Source organism: Fonsecaea pedrosoi (assembly GCF_000835455.1).
Source record: "Fonsecaea pedrosoi CBS 271.37 unplaced genomic scaffold supercont1.1, whole genome shotgun sequence".
NCBI classification, from domain to species: Eukaryota; Fungi; Ascomycota; class Eurotiomycetes; order Chaetothyriales; family Herpotrichiellaceae; genus Fonsecaea; species Fonsecaea pedrosoi.
In genome coordinates this window covers 2092596-2107117 of record NW_013550615.1, presented here as the reverse complement: position 1 = coordinate 2107117, position 14522 = coordinate 2092596, and the positions used below count along the sequence as shown (strand labels likewise).

Sequence of the window (14522 nt, the reverse complement as noted above, 5' to 3'; positions counted from 1 at the left end):
TACTTGGCCGCCCACTTTTCCAGCCCTCTGCACTCGGTACTTATACTCGGTACTTGTCCTTGTAGTGAAAGCGAAAGTGAAACGCCTCATGGAATCTTTACTGGAGCATAATCCCATCAATCCCATCCCATGCTGTACCATGCTAGCATAACATATAGTTCAGTCCGACATTGTCACTTCTTCTCCCGGAAAAATCATGTGGGATACAGTGTCGATGAGTACAAGAGTGCACATATGTACCTGTACAACTAGTCTGAATCCCCCCCCCCCTCTTTGTGTGTCTGCTCATAGCCCCTGCGAATACGAATCAATGCTCCCCCCGCCGCCACCGCCGCCCCCACCGCCAGGCCACCCGATAAAGGCGCCCAGGCCGTGGGCGTTGACGTCCGGCGCCGTCGCCAACAGGTCGTAACCCATGCCCATGCTCCAGAGCATGTCGTCCTCGGTCTGCCAGCCGCCAAACGTGCCCGCGGAGGTCGACGTGGGCTGGGAGTGCGGGGAGAGGGCGTAGGGGTCGAAATTGGTGCCGCCGCTGCCGTTTGAATGTTGCTGCTGCTGCTGCTGCTGCTGTTGTTGTTGTTGTTGTTGCGCGCCACCTGTTGGGGTGAAGGGTGTCGGAGAAGTCGTGGTGTGTTGTGGAGGGAGGAGGGTCGGCGTGTTGGTCTGGGACGAAACGTACAGGTCTGGCGGCTGGTTGGCATATGATTGTCCCGGAACCTGTCCAGGATGTTGCTGGGCGTAGGGCGTGTCTCTGCCACCGTTCTGTCGCGAGCCCATCGCTGCCGCTGCCGCATCGAGGGACCCATACCCCGGGGTGCCGTTTTCCACACCAGCAGGTCTTCCAAGCTGACCGTTCCCACCCACCAGGTTGCGCCGCAATAGTCGTTCAAAACCATCGGCCATCGCGTAAAGGATGTGGCCTTTGCCTGCCTGACAACTCCTGAACAGTTCAATGACTTTCTCAATGAGCGGCTTTGTCTTCAATTCCGGGTCGATGCTGACGCCAATCCCCGTCCATCGACTTGACATTTTGATCAGGAAGACCACCGCGAAGGCAATCACGGTGTGCAAGTAGAGCGGCACACCGACCATGGAGTCCCGAATGGAGGGCTCTTCCAGCACGATGATCAGGATCTCATGCGCCGAGGAGATGGCGTGCGATGCGAGTGGCCGCAGAGATGTGGGCAGAGTTGATGTGGAGGAAATGGTGAAGAGGGAACGACCTCGTAACGCGAGGGAGTTGAGCATCATCGACGCAAAGTGGTAGTGCAATTCGACGCCTAGGGGGGAAAAGTAACCTGGTTAGACGGAGAAATGTAGATAGTATAGTGGCGGAAAAAAACTCACCAACAGCAGGATAATCCCCCACATGCGCATCCCTATTCAACGCATGACGAAACTGATATCTCCAGCGATGCAAATCCTCGATAAAGCGCTGATGGGTGAGAAGAGTGACATCATCCCCATCCATCAGTCTCTCAGCCTCCAAGCCAAAGTGGTTGTACGCTTTGCTCAAGATAATGAATAAGGTAACCTGCGACAGCACTCTCCGATCCGACGGCGTACATTCAGGAGCATTGAGGAAGACATCGTACTCTTTGATGGCTTGCAGTTCTGCCGTCACCGGCGGCCGGCCGTATGCGATGCTGAAGTGGTGATCAAGGACGTAGAGGAGATACCATAACCTGGCTCGCTCAAATGCATGTTCACGGTCACTTACCGACTGCTTTTGCGAGTAGAGGGCTTTGAAAAATGCTTGATGGAGGTTCAACTCGGTCGCCATACGCACGCAGTGGCCGGAGAGTTTCCAGCTGAGATCCGGAAGCCAGAATGCTGCGATACACAGGGCGCGGATGTCTTCGAGGGTATGGAAACGGTCGAAGAAAGACGCGGCGATGAGGTCTCGTAGATGCTTGTGCGCAGAGGCGTGGATCTTCTCTTTGCCTGGGATATGGAGCGACGTGACGGTGATGATGGCAGTGAAGAACAGCGTCGAGGATTCGCGCACAGAGAGCAATGTGCGGGATTCGTGGACGGTGGCGTCGAACAGATAGCGCGAGAGGGTAGTCTTGAACAAGCTGAACATTTCCTCTGCTTCCTCTACGCTAATGACCCCCATCGAAATGAGGTCGTTCTCCATATTCTTCTTCGAATTACGACGTGCTGGGTCGCCATACTTAAGGCGGCTCCGCAGGGTGTTGAGTTGAGTGACCTCGTACAAGCTGCCCATCGGCGCAGGAGCAACTTCATGTGCATCTTCTTGGTTCGGCTCTCGCGAATTTTCCCGTGTGGTCTGCGCGTTGGAGTCGGCGGGAATAGGTTGTGGCGGTGGTTGCAGGTGTTGGGAGGGATGAGTGCGAGAGTAAGCTTCCAGCGGCGGCATCTTCAATCGAGAGAGAATGTCTTCGACAGCTCTGTCAAGCCTCACAATTGACGGGTGAGGGTTTTCGCCATCGTCGTCAAGACTCACTCTCATGCGTTTCGATGTAATACAATCCAAGCCCAAGCGCTGGCATCTGGAGCATCCAGCATCGCCTCGTTCCAGACTGTCGCATTTCACCTTGAGTTTGCGGCACGCCAAACAGGCCCTACCCTTGCGCGAAACATGAGGTTCCGTCGGCAGGTGATCGGCGGACCTCTTGCGACCGTGCAGAGGCGACGTGTTGATATTATTGTCATCGGCCGAGCCTGCCCACGAGGGCTGACGAGGAATGTTGCTGATGGACGGATTTGATTCCGCCGGAGCTTGTTGGGCGTGATCTTTGGTGTCGGTCATGGTCGGTCATAGGCTTCGTCCCCAACTACACCGTGGGCAAGAACAAGAGACGACAGAGACTATCGCAGAGGGCGGCAAGTGTCGAGGACAAATAACAATATCATAGACGATCAACCGGGGGTCATGGGGTTCAGGTCATTCCATGGGCGGCGCATGGGGATCTGGACCATGGAAAGCGAGGAGCTGCGAAAGTTTGATTTCCTCCGACGGAGACAAATGCGCGAATCCCCGCTTCCCGCCTCCCGCCTTCCGCCTTGCGCTTGGCGTCGTGTTGGGTTCCCCTTCTGCCCCTCTGCCCCTCAAACCCCATCATCACAGCCTTGTAACAAATAGGAATATGCGGTCATTGCCCCATTCCGTATTAGCCCCCGAGGATGAAGATGATATTAATTGAACCACATTCTCTCCTTGTCTCATCGATCTGGCTCACCACTAAAGTGGCCAACGACAACGGGGAAAAGCCGCTCGACTCTACTCGGATAAGTGATGAATTGCTGCTATAAGAATATCCATCTGAGCCCTATCTGCCGCTGCTGTCGATCTAGGGCGTTCAAGACACACTTTACTCTCATGGAATCCGTCCAGCTCTTCTACATGATCAAGGCCGTGCTGACACCACCCATGTTAGGTCAGAGACATTGCTTCTTCCTCCCAACATCTTCTCCACGCGCAGTTTGAGCACCGTCCCATTTTGGATATCCCACTCCGCTTTGGTTCTTTCCAGGTCGATACCCGCAGGTCCTGCATCTTCAACAGTGAAGAATTCCGGGTTGCTATCCAGTATCGCTGCGTACAGTCCCCCTTGAGCCGCGTACAACGAGCATACATCGTTCTTGACCCTTGAGGCCAAGACCTCCATTCGTCCATAATCTTTCTTCAGCTGGGCCATCTTTTGAGCTCCTTCTTCAGTTTCATACCCTCGCAACTTGCCCATACCACGAGGATGGTGACTGCCATGAGGACTTCGAATCGTTCTCTGCACACCTTCTTCAAGAGTTAGACGACTCTTGAACTCGAGCCAGCGGCGCCTCTTTAACTTGACTTGTTCCAGCAGCTTTTGGGCCGCGGTGTCGTGCTCTAGCCATGTGCTGGACAGATATTGGACCAGTCTGGCATCGATCAAACGGCAGTCTTTGTGCAGCAAGTTGTAAGCGCTCCAGATGCGGGCATGGGCTTTGATCCATTTCTCCAACGCCGAGTTCACCACCCCGATTTTTCCAATCAGTAGTCGACAACTCTGAAGACTTCGCGATGTCATTCCGACCCCGCCCGAGGCCTGCGTGGTCGGCACGCTTGCTGTAGCGTCGGTGGCTTTGGGGATCGGCTCCAGATCCGGAACGACATCATAGAATCCCTTTGGGACTGGACACTCCAAAAACCTCTCCAGGAAAGGGCGCCAAAGACTCGACACACGCTTTCCTGGGTACACTAGGTTTGCATCTTCTTCCCAGTCTGTAAATTCCCCTGGTATTGCCAGGAAGTACATTATCTTCTGCTAGTTCCAGATCCCAAAGCTTTGGTTCAATATTATTTATCTTCTACCAAACGAGACTTCCTGCGAGGTCCAACCCGCCGAGAATTTGGTGAACAGTTGTGAGGGATCGGAAAATGTAGGCAATGCGGAGCGAGGTGAGGATCAGTAACCGAAACTTCTATCGCCTTCGGGAAATGTCAAATTGATCATTTGCAATCGGATCTGTGTTCTGAGACTGAGTGAGCGGCAGTTCCTGAAGAATACAGGGAGGCTAGAAAGCAACGTCAATGGAACGCCAACTAAGGATAGCAGCAGAAAAGAGAGAATGTAAATGTTGGCATACAACAACAAAGACATGCTGGGAAACCAAAAGGGGGAGACGGTAAGGGGGTTGTTGAGAGAGGTTTGATCGAGGTTCAGAAGCTCCTTCCTTCAGTAAGTCAGTCCTGCCTCTCATGGACGGTTCCTTCCTTTGCTCAGACCGAAATTGAGGCCTTTAGCACCCTCATAGCGCAGAAATTGAATCGCAATGCTTGGATGAACATCAGGTGCTTGTGCTTCGTCAAGCCTGCGATGCGTCAGACGACGCATCCTACACCTCGCCATTGCTGTGAGACTGCTCCCCGGACAGCAAATCGTCAGTCACATCAAAGATTCCACCGTTAGGAACAATGGCGTGACATCGTGACGGAATCCGACAAGCCGTATTTCGTCCTCTTCTTCTGTCTTAGTGGCGACATCTGACTTCTGCTCCTGTTCCTTGGATTTGGATGCTTCTGGTGGCGGATGCTCAGTTGATGAAGCCACGCCGTCACCAGTCACATCTTCCGCCTGGGAGCTCGGGACTAGCGTTGCTTGACGGAGTGAGGTCAGCCTTGTCGAAGTTGGTGATGGGAGCCGTGCTTCTCCAAGCAGTCAGCAACCACGCTTTGTGAAGAGAAAGAGAATCTTTTCAAACCAAGAGGTATTGTGTGTTGGGTGAAGTCGCTGTTGAATGAAGAGATGAGACTGGGTTTCAGCGGAAACGTGATCTGAGCTTGTGATCTGTAATCTAGTTCAGAAGGGCACTGTTGTGATCTGTGGGAGAGACTGATTGACAATTTCGCGTAGAGTGAGAATTGGGGAAAGCTCACATAGCAGCACAGTGCAGGTGAAAGGCACACTAGTACCAGCGAAGAACAACACCAGTAACAAGGTGTGGAAGAAAAATGTCTACTGGCAGTGGTTGGAAAAGAAGAGACAAAAGTGTGGTCCTTTTTTACGCATGTCTTTCTCCCCCCTGACTGTGCGCAGGCACACCCACACACGCATACATTTCTCTCTCTCTCTCTCTCGCACATACCAGGGGTAGAGGCAGAGGCCGAGGAATGGTGGTTGCGTCCCGCTGGGGAGGGCCACTCCAGAGGGCCAGAACGGTGCAGGTTGTCTAAGTATTCATTTAGGGCATGTTTAGCATCTTGAAAAGTGTCCACGAGCACATCGCGGTCGAGGGGCGTTATGGGTCCGTCAATGTGCCGGTGGTCGCAGTCTGGATATTCAGGCTTTATTCTTGTTTTTTGAGGCATTCCTAGATGGGGTGAGTACGATGTGCTCAAGCTCAAGTTTGATGTTGATATTGTTGTAGTCGTTGACGTACTTTATAGACGAAGGGGTTAAGGTCTGACGGGGCAGGGGAATGTGAAGTAGAGGGTGTGATGTCCATGTCAAAATGCAGTGGTTGAAATTCAAATACGTTTTGTAGAAGGTGAAGTCCCGGAAATGGGACTGCCTTCATGTCCCAAACACCTGTGTGAAATGAGACAAGGCGCAGTCTGTCAGGTCACTTTACTGTCCGATAGTGAACATCCCTGAGACCTCGAATGCCTAAGAGCTGCCTTGTCAATCCCGGGGTATTTTGGATCAACGCTTGCTCCTTTTTCTAATCACTATTGTGAGTGCGTCATGGGCCTCACCCAGCCATATCATCCACCGCCGACCCCCGGTGTAGACAAACCCAAGTCAAAGTTCCAAGGACATGGTGAGCTCGGGAAGATCCATCCGAGGATAGTGCGGCTGAATCTCGCGACGCAGCATCTCATAGATCGACATCCGCCTGTCATATTCTCCACCAAGTGTCCCGTTCTCAACAGCCCAACGAGCATGGCAATCCTCTACTTCATCCTGCCGCGGCCGTGACCGCACTTATCGAGAGGCCTGTAATCACCCTGTCGGCTTTGTCTGATGAGGGCAATGAACAGAAACCTTCGTTTGTTGTCTCTCTAGCGGGAAGGGCTTAGTCTATCGAAGCTTGTTGCCACCAGAAAATGCTCCGCTTGTTCAGCCTTGGCCCTTGCCATCTGCTTTCTCTGTTACGGAGTGTCTGCATCGGTTTTGAATTAGGACATGCGCACCTTCGACTACTCCGGAATCCTCCCTGTCTACCTCCTTCCTTGTGGCCCACCAGCTCCATATTCCGTAACAAGTTTCTCAACTCTTACCCCAAGCCTCGACGCCGATCGATGGCGGCTTGGTCCATTCGGGATGAGGAGCCAGACTATCCCGATAAGCATCCTTACCATAAGTGTGCCCTGATCATTCAGCATTCGGGCAAGTCCTTCCCTTCTATAACTGAGCCGACTCTAACTTTTAAAGGACTGCTGGGGGATTCAATTCAGTGTTGGTAACTTCGGATGGTAAAAACCGCGTAAGAGAAAAGTATAAGTTCTATAACTAAACAAACTGCGGGACACTGACTCCCTCTTAAAACCTTATGAACAAGCACACAGCGCCCGCCTGCCACAGCGCCCGCCTGCCACAGCGCCCGCCTTCATATTTCCGACAATGCCGGGCTCACATGAAGTTTATCTTCCTTAATATAGAGGTCCAGATAGGGTCCCAAGTAGGCTCTACACACTGTGCATGGTGGTGCTTTCAAATTCCGGAGCCGATTTGGGCCACCGGATCCTGATGCAACTAGGTACTTCTTCCGACGAAGGTCTCTAGCACGTACCTAGGCCCCTCTACCCAAGGGCCTCTCTAGGACGAAGTCCCTAGCCGAAATATTCACTGAAGCCGGAACGTACCCAGGTCCGCCCACCCACGTTTCTACTATACCCTTCTTTCTGTCTTCGACATTCAGTGCCTTTGATTTGCCTCGCGATTTGGTCCTTGGATTGTGATCTTAGCCCTCTCACGAAGACGCATAATCCAATCGAGTAGAACCCATGAGTAGGATGAGCGCAGTCAGTGTTGATGCTGTCCCAGCAGTGCCTTCGTGAGGTTGGGGAGCTTGATGCAGAAAAGTCCTTCTCACGAAGAGATTATCTGAGTAGAGAAAACGAACCATGGCGCTAGGTACGTATTAAGAATGAGAACCACCAAAGTCATGGGCTTCATGAAGATCGCAGGCGGACCTGGTGCACGGAGCTGGGGTCAATAATACTACGGCTGCTCCCAGCGGGGAAGGCAATTTATTCGCCGTAGTGGTTTAGGCTTGCCGCTCTTTGACCATTTCACGTCTTCTTCCGCCCCGGCTACCTCCTTCCAGTCGCTGGTTGAGAACGTCGCGAAGTATGGGATCGTCTTGGTCTTTGTCCTCGTGATGTTGCCATACGTGACGCCGTAGATTATCTGGCCGAGGGTATTTGTGTGATTGATCCGGACAGAAGGGACATACGTATCCCGGAGAAGGATGAACCAAGCTATGTCTGCGAATCGGAGTGCGTTAGTATCCATATAGAAGAATATTGTATGAGCTGTAGCGCACCTGATCATCTCGTTCTTCCTCTTGAACCCTTGACCACTAGAGCCCCGACGACAGCCTTTAACGGGACAAAAGTGAGTCCTTATATTAGAATGGACGTTCGCATGGCTGTTTAATAAATACTGAGGCTGAAAAGAAGTTGCAGTACATCTATGATACGTGCTCTTGTAAGCACCACTTATGAAACGCGTTGAGGAAGAGCCATCACCAGGAGGGGCCTCAGATCGTAACTCGGACAGGGATTTCGACTCGGTCTCGAAAGATTCACGTCGCGTTCTGTCCCTGTCCTGATCAAGCACAGCTGCTAAGGGCGATGAGTGTGAAGCAGCTAGAGATGGTCCGGCAATCGACGAGGACGGGGCGGATGCCGCAGTAGAAGAACTAGTGTAGCTAGATGTTGATGTGTTCAGGTCTGGAGTTGTTGTCCTAAAGTCGTAATGAGATGGAGGATCGATTGGTGCCCGCGGTGATATGGCTGAATAAGACGCCAGAGATGCATATTGTGCAAAGTGACCAGGAGAAGGACAGTCCATGGGAAATATAGTGGCGAATCTAGTGAAGCTTGCGTCCTGTAAATCACCTATGGCGGTTTTGAGATTTAGAAGACTCTGCTTCTGATCCGGTGAACCTGCAGGTGAGGACCGCGGTGGAGATTTCTGTTGTAAAGCAAGGAGAATGAAGTCTGGGGGTGCATCGTCGCGTGCGACAGCGAATTTCGTAAGGACAGGTGATTTGCTGATGGAGTCCTCGTCGTCCTCTTTATGTCCATGGCTCGGATTAAGGTTCAGCCCTAATCCCTCCTTCAACGGAGGCGGACGAGTGTGGAACTGCTTCTTCTGTGGATCTTTCCGCTTAAGTGGAGGTGCCGCTTGGACTTGTCCTTGATGGCTAGATCTGCAGGTGCCATCAGAGGGAATCGGTGGTGTGCGGGACAAGTTCTTCTCAGCCCCACCGGCAGGAGTATCGATCATTAGCCGGTCATCTTCCTCGTTAGGATTGTGAGGGATGGCATTCAAGGCCGCCGTCACGATCTCCCTGGATTTAGTCGCAACCTGCTCAGCCTGAGACTGAACCAGCTCGCTCGACCTGTTCGTCTGTCGTTGGCCACCCTCGGCCTCATTGTCCTCTCCTTCCGCCTCTGCGGGCTTCTGGGGTCCAATGGGTTCCTCTTAGCGTGGCTGGCTAATTCACTTTGTGTCCTGGATGTTGTGTTGCGCCGGTTTATTTTCCTTCTTGGAATAGGTAGGGCGCTCACTTGCTGGGCGAGAAGCACGCCAAGATGTCTTTATGCTTCGGTCTATTGTGGAATTACTGACTGTCATAGTGGTCCAGGCTGTGTCCAGGTCTGTGGTCGTCCAGGGCCGACTGAGAGGCTGTAGAAGCTGGGTAGAGAGGGAGGTGTCGAACTGAGGATTGTCGAAATGGCAAACGTCGGATCGGGTAATACTGAACTAAGAGATATTGAGTCAGGAGACGTAGAACTAGGAGATGTCAGCTCAGGAGACGTCGAGCTAGGAGTCGTTGAACTGGGCGATATTGAAATAAGGGACGTCTGATTGGAAGTAGGAGATGTTGAGCCGAGAGACGTAGTACGAAGACTCGTCGGACCTGGGACCGTTGAACTGGTGTGCGTTGTAATAGAAGACGACTGATCAGAAAACGCTGATGCCGTGAAAGGGGTTGTTGAAGTGAAAGGCTTCGAACCGGTGTCCGCTGAACTGGGAATGGTTGAACAGGGTCCTTGCGCCGTAGATGATGTTGGCTTGTCACAACTAATACTGCTCGCAATAGCCTCATAGCAACATTCCACGAAACAGTTGTTAACAGTCGTCGCAGCAAAAGATGTGGAAGCATTCCCAGCCATCGAGGACTGGGAACTCAGACTTGCCGCAGCGGCCGCACTTGAACTCGCAATGCTGGCATACACGTTTGCGATGACAGCCTGATCCACGGATTTTTTCCCGTACCACGTCGCGCATATAGCCAGGATGAATGCGACTAGGGCGATAACGCTGGCGAGGACACTGCACCAGAAGGTCGCCCAGTCTCGGCCGCGGCGACGATCGTGCCACCATGCCAAGGGGGTCTGTGGCGAGGTGTCGTCGAATTCCTTCTCGAGGATCAGGAGCCGGGCCCTCCAGTGGTGGAAATCGCGAATTCGGCGAGACCTTGCGTTCTGCCGTCCCGCGGCTCGGTCTACCGCGTAGAGACCGTCAATTCGCTTGCTTTTATTCCACCTTTTGCTGAACCATCTCTGAGAATGTTCGTCCTGGGGGATCAGGAGGCCCAGTGTGCTTAGTGTCTCGTCGATGAGTTCACGATGGTTTCCGAGGTCGCTTTTTCGGCTCGTAAGGAAAGGTAAACGGATACGGGTGTATTCAACTCTACTTACTTAGTCTTTAGCTGAGCCAAAAGCGTGGCGTATTGAAAGACGTAAACAATCGGTCGAAATTTCTTCCAGCTGAACTTCAACCTCCTCCAGTTAGCCCGTTGCTCCGTGTATTTTTCCACGTAGAGGTGGTTGAACAGATTTTGGGTGAAATGGATTTCAAAGTCGCCCAGTCGCTCCATTTCCCTGAGTGTGAATATACGAGTGAAGGTGCGATCAAGTTCTGGATCGGTCATAGTTCCTGCACTCATGATTGTTCCTTGGACTTGATGAGCCGGCGTGGTGATGTCGAATTGTTGAATAGCATTTCCTACTATTACCCCCCACGACTGTTGAGCGGGCATCGTGATCCGGAAAGTCTGCTGTACTTCGGGACCTGGTCCATTCCGCGGAAGGATGTGGTTCATAGCAAAGTCGACGTGCTGAGAGACGCCTGCTTGAGCGGGAGGCCATTGGTAGTCGGGCTCTCCTGCCCACCCATCGTACCCTGCGAGTCCTATTCCTGCCATGAGCCATATTCTCCACGCCAGCTCTATCGAATTGGAAATCTGTCGGTTCTATATGAATCGCGTTAGCTAGGGGTCCGACCTGAAGCCACAAGCCGAGTCTCGAAAAGATAGATCTTCTCCTTCCGCCCATACGAGGCAAGATATGCTGGATCAAAGCAGCACCTACCGATGCGCGCAGGAACTGAGGGGGTGCTGGAATTGGAGGGCCCCCTGGTAGAGGCGCTGGTGGATTCCGTACCAGGGTGGGAAGCTGCCTTTGGTCTGCGAACCAGATATTTGGATCCCTGAGAAAATCAACTAGCTGGTACAAGTCTCCGAAAGTTCGAATCGCATGATGCCGCTGAGTGAAGGCGCTGAGAAGTGTCTCTATCGATATAGCAACGCTGTCGAAGCTTTGTAGACTGTCCAGAACCGATCAGTATGGGCTTCGGGGATAGCGAAATGTGCTCTACAACCTTTGAGTAAGTGGATTGACTCCCCATAATCTCGTCACTAATCTTCTGCGGCCTGCGCGATTTAGCCGTGTTGCCAACTGTCGATGGTCCATGGGCTGTAGTGTATGCTAGTATACCGGGGATGATAGGAATTGACTTCCTTGGGTATAGAGAAGCCGCGTTCGATGCACTTGGCGGGCATCTTTAAAAGAACCCTGAGACCAATATCTGATGGGAAAGATGTACTTCTACCTTCCACTTGGCTGTTCGGATGTCCGGTCACCGGGGGGGCGTCGTATCGAAAGCGCCGATGCTAAGGTACCTGTAGCAGCGTGTTGAAGACCATTCCTCGCCAAACATATCTCATCGATACGCGGAAACCATGCAGGCCGCAGTTTCTGGGATAAGGCTATCAGCGTTATTCGTCGCAGTCTCCCAACCGCCTTATTTTTTTCAGCATCAGGCCGTGAACAAAAACCGCCCCTAAGAGTCTTAGACATGGGTTATGTGGTTCATCGCTTGACCCCGTGCGCCCCAACTGCCGTGGCCTGAAAACTGCGTGGCCTAGCCCTCGCAATAGGGCAAGGTTGAGAAGGGTGTGCACTAAGACCGCACCTGCCGCTGCCCCAGCCCAATCGGGATCAACCACGTCGGGCGGGGTTTCCCGGAGGCTGAGACCTGTTTACCTTAGATTTCGGCGAGTTCCCACATTGTTACCTATTTCCCTCCATCCATTCAGCCTCATAACCCATTTTCAAGGCGAGAAGCTGCCCTCACGCATTTGAAGACGTGGTCGTGCAAAGAGGAGAAACGAGATCCCGGTAGTATGTCGAATTCATTTGGTGACGGCGAGTCGCCAGATCCTCATACTGAGACTTCTGCTTTTCCACCACACTCAACTGGTGATGGCGAATCGCACCTGATCGTGACTGGTCTTGAGACACCTGGTATTGCACCAGAACCACATTCTCCAGTCGAGACCCCTGGTACTGAGGTACATTCATCCATCCCAACTGCAGGCAAAAGGGAAGTCCCAACTGCTCACAGGGCCGACTGGGACAACTGGGGCGTGGATTCGACTAAGCGGGCAGGAAAGCTCGAACATAATCCTTTCTCCAAAATGCTGTTCCGTCTCAAAGGTGACAGGGCCAAGCCTGACTGGGCACCCTGGGACAACGATGAGACCGTAGTCCAAGGGCAAACATACGGCAACGATCAACTATGGTCGCTAGGACGAGTCTGCACCAAAGCGTGGGAAGAGCTTCGGGCCCAGCTACGAGGCATCATCTTGCATACTCCAGGACGCTCCAACAACTCGAGCACGGCTGTGGTCCTGCAAAGTTTCCTAGTGGGCGATGACAGAGCTCATCTTCAGCCCACCGTTTACATCAGCGCCAGCTCCCATTCCTATGCGAAGACGCTTCGGGGGGTGATCCAGCGGAGCGGAGTGTTGGACATAGACAACGTCCAGTTCGATGTGAAAATCATGAACCAGCACCTGGAGTCCTCAGAGAGACCTAGGATGCGGTTGGGTTTAGGACGAATCAAGATCCCCTCACTCGAGGTTGGCTTTAAGAAGAATCAAGATCCGCTCACTCGAGGTTGGCTTTAAGACGAATCAAAATCCGCTCACTCGAGGTCCAGAAAGGGCGAATCTTTGCGTAAAACAGCTCGGCAACCCTTGATTGAGGTCCAAAGGTGGTCAATTTATTTACGGGTCCATTCATGGAAGGTTGGAGCAAACTATTGTGGAGCAGCTCGTCATAAAGCAAAATGTCATAAAGCAAGATGTCGTGAAGTAGAGCGTCGCAAAGAGGTTACGTCTGGGGACAGGTTGCGTTTGAGGTTTGCCCAAAAGGCAACTGCTTGACTGCATCCAAGTAAGAACAAGAGCTATCAAGGTTGGCCGCAGTCACCCGCAAAGTTCGGCAGGAACTACACGCCTAAGAATATTTTGCTTGTTTGTTTGTTTTCCCCCTTTTCCCATGGAAGGGTCTTTCTGCTAGAGCTGCTTGTAAAATCAAGCCCGCGTTGATCCCTAGACTTCATTCCGCAACGTGAAAATGCGTCTTGATCACCTTCTTCCCGTCCCGATAGCGATCCAGGACATCATTCACCTTGTCCACATCCAGCCCTTTGACCACCTCGTACTGACTCGGCTTCAGCTTTCCCTCGATCAAATACTGCGGCACACGTTCCCAGAAAGGCTTGCACACGTCGGGTTTGGCGTGTGAGCTGCCAAAGACGTTGAGCAGTTCATAACCTTCCTTCTTCGGGTGGATCTGAGACTCGTCTACCGGTCCAGTGGGGAGCAAGCGGGCAACTTTGCCTTTTTTGGTCGAGGAGAGGGCGTTGATTGCGATGGTTTGCGTTTTGGGAGGGTTGATGGCGTCGTAGGCGTACAGCAAGTCATCACCAACGAGAGATCGGATGCGCTCGGTGAGTTCCTCTGGCGAGGCGTGTCGGTCAACTACGTCTGTCGCGCCGTAGGATATCAACTCAGCCTCGTCACCCCCGACCACGACGATACGTCCGATGCCAGCCAGCGCAGCGAGCTGGACGCCGAATCTCCCGCAGTTGCTGCCTCCGCCCATAATCAGTAGCGTGGTGCCTTTGTAGTCGAAGCTGGACGCGGCATCGGTCCAAGGAGCGGGAATGGCCAGCGTTGAAGCGTCAAAGAGTGCAACCAGCGGGGCAATCACATTGGTGGGTAGAGTAGCCGCGTCGTCGTCGGTGAACCCCTGAGGGATCTTGGCTGAGGCTTCAACGTCGGCGACGGCGTACTCCTGGAAACCACTCTGGGCATAAACATTGTCAAACCCAGCCTGGGCGACAACGTGGTCACCGACGGCGTACTTTGTCACATTCGCACCGAGGGCGACGACTTCGCCCACCACGTCGTTGGTGAGGATAGCTGGTAGCTTCTCAGCGATGAACAGGCCCCAGTCACGGGCTTTCTCGTCGTGTGGGTTTGGTCCAGCAACAGTGACGCGAAGGAGGACCTGATCTGGGCCGGGTTGAGGGACAGGGCGGTCTGTGACCAGGACTAGAGGCTTGCCGACCTCGGTGACGAGGAGAGCTTTCTGAGTTTTGGGAACCATGTCGTCAGGCTGTGTATGTACTGTGATGAATACGGATTGAATAGTTGGGTCCAGAGCAAGTGATGAGAAATAGTTTATGTATGTTCAATCGCTGAAA

General features: G+C 52.8%; 6 protein-coding genes across 6 annotated transcripts; 1 reads left to right on the top strand and 5 right to left on the bottom strand.

The window, feature by feature from the left end:
- Positions 1-285: 285 nt before the first annotated feature.
- Positions 286-2776, bottom strand: Z517_00765 (uncharacterized protein; the record flags this gene model as incomplete). Its single annotated transcript, XM_013433729.1, has 2 exons — positions 286-1280; positions 1348-2776. The coding sequence occupies 2 exons, from the start codon at positions 2774-2776 to the stop codon at positions 286-288; spliced, it is 2424 nt and encodes an 807-aa protein (XP_013289183.1).
- Positions 2777-3374: 598 nt separating this feature from the next.
- Z517_00764 (uncharacterized protein) lies at positions 3375-4262 on the bottom strand (the record flags this gene model as incomplete). Its single annotated transcript, XM_013433728.1, has 1 exon — positions 3375-4262. The coding sequence occupies one exon, from the start codon at positions 4260-4262 to the stop codon at positions 3375-3377; it is 888 nt and encodes a 295-aa protein (XP_013289182.1).
- A 3408-nt stretch (positions 4263-7670) lies between these two features.
- Z517_00763 (uncharacterized protein) lies at positions 7671-8963 on the bottom strand (the record flags this gene model as incomplete). The annotated part of the gene is made up of 1 exon (XM_013433727.1): positions 7671-8963. One exon carries the CDS (start codon positions 8961-8963, stop codon positions 7671-7673), a length of 1293 nt encoding a protein of 430 aa, XP_013289181.1.
- A 347-nt stretch (positions 8964-9310) lies between these two features.
- Z517_00762 (uncharacterized protein) lies at positions 9311-10890 on the bottom strand (the record flags this gene model as incomplete). Its single annotated transcript, XM_013433726.1, has 2 exons — positions 9311-10328; positions 10385-10890. 2 exons carry the CDS (start codon positions 10888-10890, stop codon positions 9311-9313), a joined length of 1524 nt encoding a protein of 507 aa, XP_013289180.1.
- Positions 10891-12150: 1260 nt separating this feature from the next.
- Positions 12151-12936, top strand: Z517_00761 (uncharacterized protein; the record flags this gene model as incomplete). Its single annotated transcript, XM_013433725.1, has 1 exon — positions 12151-12936. The coding sequence occupies one exon, from the start codon at positions 12151-12153 to the stop codon at positions 12934-12936; it is 786 nt and encodes a 261-aa protein (XP_013289179.1).
- Positions 12937-13369: 433 nt separating this feature from the next.
- Positions 13370-14425, bottom strand: Z517_00760 (uncharacterized protein; the record flags this gene model as incomplete). The annotated part of the gene is made up of 1 exon (XM_013433724.1): positions 13370-14425. One exon carries the CDS (start codon positions 14423-14425, stop codon positions 13370-13372), a length of 1056 nt encoding a protein of 351 aa, XP_013289178.1.
- Positions 14426-14522: the final 97 nt, after the last annotated feature.